Source organism: Monoraphidium neglectum, assembly GCF_000611645.1.
Source record: "Monoraphidium neglectum strain SAG 48.87 unplaced genomic scaffold scaffold00744, whole genome shotgun sequence".
Taxonomy (NCBI): domain Eukaryota; kingdom Viridiplantae; phylum Chlorophyta; class Chlorophyceae; order Sphaeropleales; family Selenastraceae; genus Monoraphidium; species Monoraphidium neglectum.
Genome location: NW_014012884.1, coordinates 17,003 through 21,294, shown reverse-complemented (window position 1 = coordinate 21,294; position 4,292 = coordinate 17,003). Strand labels below are relative to the sequence as shown.

Below are 4,292 nucleotides of genomic sequence, written 5' to 3'. Positions count from 1 at the left end.
GCAGCAGCACGCCGGGCAGGAGCAGCAGGCGGCGGATGCTGACGAGGACGAGGAGGTCGAGCAGCCGGTTGCGGCCCCTGCGGCGGCGGCTGCGGCGGCCCATCAGCAGCACGAGCAGCAGCAGCAGCAAACGGGGCGGCAGGGTCGGCGCCTGCCGCGGCGGGGTGGCCTGGGGGAGGCGGAGAGCACTAGCAATCAGGCAGCCGTTGTGGAAGACGGGGAGCTGGACGACAGCGGTACGAGCAAGGCGGCAGCTGCCGCTGGCTCTGCCCCCGCAGTCGGGGGCGCGGGGCAGCCAGCGTCTGACGAGGTCGGCCGGCGCCAGAAGCGGCGCCGGCAGCCGGCGGCGCAGCAGCAACAGGCGCCGGCGCGGCAGCTGCGCCAGCGACGCACGCGGCGCGGGGCCGGCGAGGCGGGGCCGTCGCAGGCCGTGTCTCAGAGCGGCAGCGCCGCCACGGGCGAGCCAGCCGCCGCGGGCCCCTCGGCCGGCGCCACGGCGGGGCGCGCGGCTCCCTTTCACTTGGAGCAGCTCCCCTTTGCTGCCGCGGCCGAGGCGCCTGGCCCGCTGCGGCGCTCCGCCCCCGCTGCCGCCACCGGGCCCGTGGCGCCGCTGCAGCTGGCCTCTGCATTCCCTCTGCCCATTTCTGCCATCGGCGCGGCAGGCCCCGCATGCACAGGGCTCGGCACGCCGGCGCCCGCGACCACCCCGCTCCCTGGCGCCGGCGTGCAGCCTCAGCAGCGGCGTTACAGCTTGCGCGACGAGACCCCCGGGCTGTCCCTGGCGCACCCGCACCCCGAGGCGATGGCCGCGGGCGCGGCTGCGCGCGCGGGGGCGGCGGCCGCGGGGGGCGGCGCGGCTGGCGAGGCCGTCGGCGGCACCGCAGCGGAGATGGGTCTATGGCAACTGTGAACCGCTGCGGCCGCTGCACCCAGCTCGCCGCAGGAGCTTAGATTTGGTTTGTATGGGTAGCAGCCTCCATCTTGAGGCACTGGGGTGCGCTCTTGGCCTGCATTGATACACCTAGGGACGCACGCCGACATGCGCCAGGACGCGCCGCGCCAGTGCGTGGCTGTGATAGGGAGCTGTTGGTGCACCCTCTTGTTTTTTCCTTTCAACCCCAGCACCAATTGTTTTGACCTCGAGCTGCTTGCGGCGCACTGCCTTATGCGCGCTGGGCCACAGTCAGCCCGCGCTCCTTCGTCATACGTGGTGGCAGACATGTAACCGCACACAGTCCACTGCTTGAAGCCACGCGCCGAGCTGCACGCAAGATATGCCAACCAGTTTGTCAAAAAAGGATTGGCCTGCAGACCCACTGGCAGATCTGGCCAAACGCCACTGGTCAAGCGAGCCACTTGAGCTTGCAGAGTTACACGTCGTGTGCCTCACTTAGGTAGACAACAACCGCCGACGCGCGTCACCCCAGCCAGTGCGTCGACCGGGCGTCCCCGGTCCCGACCTTGCCGTAGCGGCTGACCGCCGCGCTCGCCCACTCCGCCCGCGCCTTCTCAAACGTGGTCATCTCCTTCCCGTCCCCGGCCGCGCGCGCGGCGCCGCTGCGGCGCGCGGCGCGCTCGGCCTTGACCCATCGCAGGTAGCCTTCGAGGGTGTCCCGCTGCGGCGCCACGAAGCGGTCCAGGTGGCTGTGGGCTGCCTCCACCAGCATCTCCACGCTGGTCTGGCAGGTTAGCAGCGTCAAGGGAGATGAAACGGGCAAAACCAGGGTCACAGAAGAGCGGGATCAAGGGGGAAGCAAAGGACAAACACAGGGTCGGAGGAGCACAGGGTATGGCGCACGGGTGCGGAGGGCCGGGCGGGACAGCGTTGAGCAAGGCAGGCGTGGCAAAACACGGCGCTGCGCGTCGAGCGAGCCGCATCTGCGCTGCCCCTCCAGCCCAGAAGCCCGCGATCCCCAGCTGCGAAGTAAGGCCACATCCTCCCAAAGCGGAACACCCCCCCCACGGGGTGCCCACCCGCGCCCATGCCAGCTTGTGCATGCCCTTGGCCGCCGCGACGCAGTCGAGCAGCGCCTGCCGCCGCATCACCGCCAGCTCAGCGGCGCTCCAGGAGCCGTCGTCCGCGCCGCCCTCCCCGCCGCTGCCGCCGCCGCTGGGCCCCGCCTCCCCCTGCTCCCGCTCCTGCTCGTTTCGCCGCATGAAGTCGTCCAGACCAAAGGGGTCCGCCTCCTCGTCTGCCGCCTCCTCGTCCGCCGGCGGCGCGGGCCCGCCGGCCGCCGGGGCGGCCGGGGCCGCCCGCGCGCCGCCAGGCAGCTGCAGGCCGCGCGCGGCGGCCTCCTCTGCTGCGGTGGCGGGCGACAGGGCTGCGATGTCCTCTTTCAAGCGCGCGACAGCCTTTGGGGGGTTGAGATGCCAGCCAGGGGCAGAGCGTTGGATGCAGATGAAGCAGCTGACACAGCAGACATCCAGTGCTGCTGCTGCTGCTGCTGCTGCTGCTGCTGCTGCTGCTGCTGCTGCTGCCGCTCCTCCTGCTGCTGCTGCTGCTGCTGCTGCTGCTGCCGTTGCTGCTCAAGTCAGCAACGGGCTCGTTCGCTCATTAGCACCCACGGACGAGCACATACTTGAGCACACATGCATTCAGTCTTGCACTCATTGGTACCCGGCAGGGCACACCCAACAAGCGCACCGGCTCGCCGCACCTTGTTGAAGGCAAAGCTGTCATCCGTGGCCAGCTCCCCTCGCTGCAGCGTCCAAATGGAGTAAATCTCCAAATGCGCCCCCTGCCCCGGCGACAGCACGTCTGGCGGCACGCCATTGCAGAAAGCATTTAGCAGCCGCCGATAATCCCGCCGCAGCGCGGGGTCGTCAGCGCGGCCCGGGTCGGCGTAGGCGGCGCGCAGCGCGGCGAACAGCTCGGCTCTGTGCGCCGCGGTTATGGCGCCGCTGCCGATGAGCTGGCGCAGGAGGCCCGCAGCCTTGGGGAACTTGGCAGCGTTGCATATGTGGTTCGCAATCTTCAGCAGAGCGGGACCGACTTGGTCAGATGCGGGGGGTGGGGGCACTGCCTGCGCAACGCCATCCCCGTTGGCGTCGTCGTCGTGCTGCTGCTGCTCCTGCTGCTCCTCCTCCTGCTGCTGCTGCTGCTCGACTGGGCCTGGCTCCAAGTCCGTCCGCTGCATTTTTCCTGGCCTTTCATGCTCTTCATGTTGTATAGCAGTGGGAGCAAGATGCTCAGGACGAGCCTTTGGTGCTGGGAGATCGTCGAACAAAGACGCCATCGCACTCCGATGTAATAGATAGAATGATATTTGATCGCTTGTAATACTCCCAGCTTGGTAGAGCGTTGTATCGCGGCTCGCAGAAGTTGCTACGCAGCTACCGGGAATGAGCTCAGCATTGGGTGCCAAGCTTGAAAGCATGCCGCGTGCCCTTGTCAAGGTGGTAGCACTTGTGCGACTGCCTGGCCTGACTAGGGACTTCTTGTGTGTGTGTGTGTGTGTGTGCTTGTGCGTGTGCGTGTGTGCCTATGTGCGTGTGTGCGTGTGTGCATGCATGCGTGCGTGCGTGTATGTGTAAATACGTGTGCTTGGAACCGCAGGTATTTGTAAGCGTCTTCTGTGACTGTGCAAACTGCACCTGAGGCTGTAGAGCAGGGGCTGGTTCAGCAGGGCCACAAGGCGTCACGACCTGCTGCCTTCGCTGTGCGCCATGGTTGCCTTGGCTTGGCACATGAGACGGGTTACATGATTCTAGGCCGATCAATTGATGATGGGAATGCCAAGCGAACAGAGGGAAGCTAAGGCACTATTGCATGCGTTGCCTGCACGTGTTGCTTGCGGCCGTTTGTACCCCCAGAACGAACCCGTCAAGTCAAGCACTCCCTGTGAAGTGCACCGAGGCCAGAATCTCAGGTGAAGTCTAATCCCCAGCAAAAACAGTCAAAGTCTGGTGTCAGCGTTGCTTGCACAAGCCGGGGGGCATGACGGAAGGTTGGAGGTGTCTCGCCGTCCCCCATGATGGCAACTGTGGCAGTGCCATAACCATCTATCAGCGGTCCGCGACCGGGTTCCAGCCCACGCTGCCGGCCCAGCAATGCCGCTTCACATCAAGGTGTAATACAAGAATCTTCTGTCGCTTCACTCCGCCGCGACCACAGCGTCAAGCCTCCCTTCGTTCAGTGCACCCTCTCAAACCTCTTCAGTACCGCCTCCCCCGCCGCTGCCTCCCCCCTGTCATGATGACGTCATCACCCGGCCCACACGTCCTCCAGGTACCGCCCCGCCTCCAGCAGGCTGCCCATCCAGTTCTGGGCGGACGCCTCGCTGCGGCCCCCC

At 66.8% G+C, this 4,292-nt stretch overlaps 3 protein-coding genes across 3 annotated transcripts in view; 1 reads left to right on the top strand and 2 right to left on the bottom strand.

Annotated features, from left to right (window-relative positions):
* Nucleotides 1-19: 19 nt before the first annotated feature.
* On the top strand, nucleotides 20-910 carry MNEG_5104 (hypothetical protein; the record flags this gene model as incomplete). The annotated part of the gene is made up of 1 exon (XM_014046425.1): nucleotides 20-910. A coding segment is annotated over one exon (891 nt), but the record flags the coding sequence as incomplete, so codon positions are not given.
* A 508-nt stretch (nucleotides 911-1,418) lies between these two features.
* On the bottom strand, nucleotides 1,419-3,137 carry MNEG_5103 (hypothetical protein; the record flags this gene model as incomplete). The annotated part of the gene is made up of 4 exons (XM_014046424.1): nucleotides 1,419-1,679; nucleotides 1,975-2,352; nucleotides 2,415-2,522; nucleotides 2,658-3,137. The coding sequence occupies 4 exons, from the start codon at nucleotides 3,135-3,137 to the stop codon at nucleotides 1,419-1,421; spliced, it is 1,227 nt and encodes a 408-aa protein (XP_013901878.1).
* A 1,067-nt stretch (nucleotides 3,138-4,204) lies between these two features.
* Nucleotides 4,205-4,292, bottom strand: part of MNEG_5102 (NADPH--cytochrome P450 reductase) — a gene marked incomplete at both ends in the record, with an annotated part of 7,215 nt that continues 7,127 nt past the window's right edge. Inside the window, one exon of the mRNA XM_014046423.1 lies at nucleotides 4,205-4,280. Within this exon, the coding sequence (XP_013901877.1) occupies nucleotides 4,205-4,280 (76 nt within the window). The remainder of the gene's footprint in view (nucleotides 4,281-4,292) is intronic.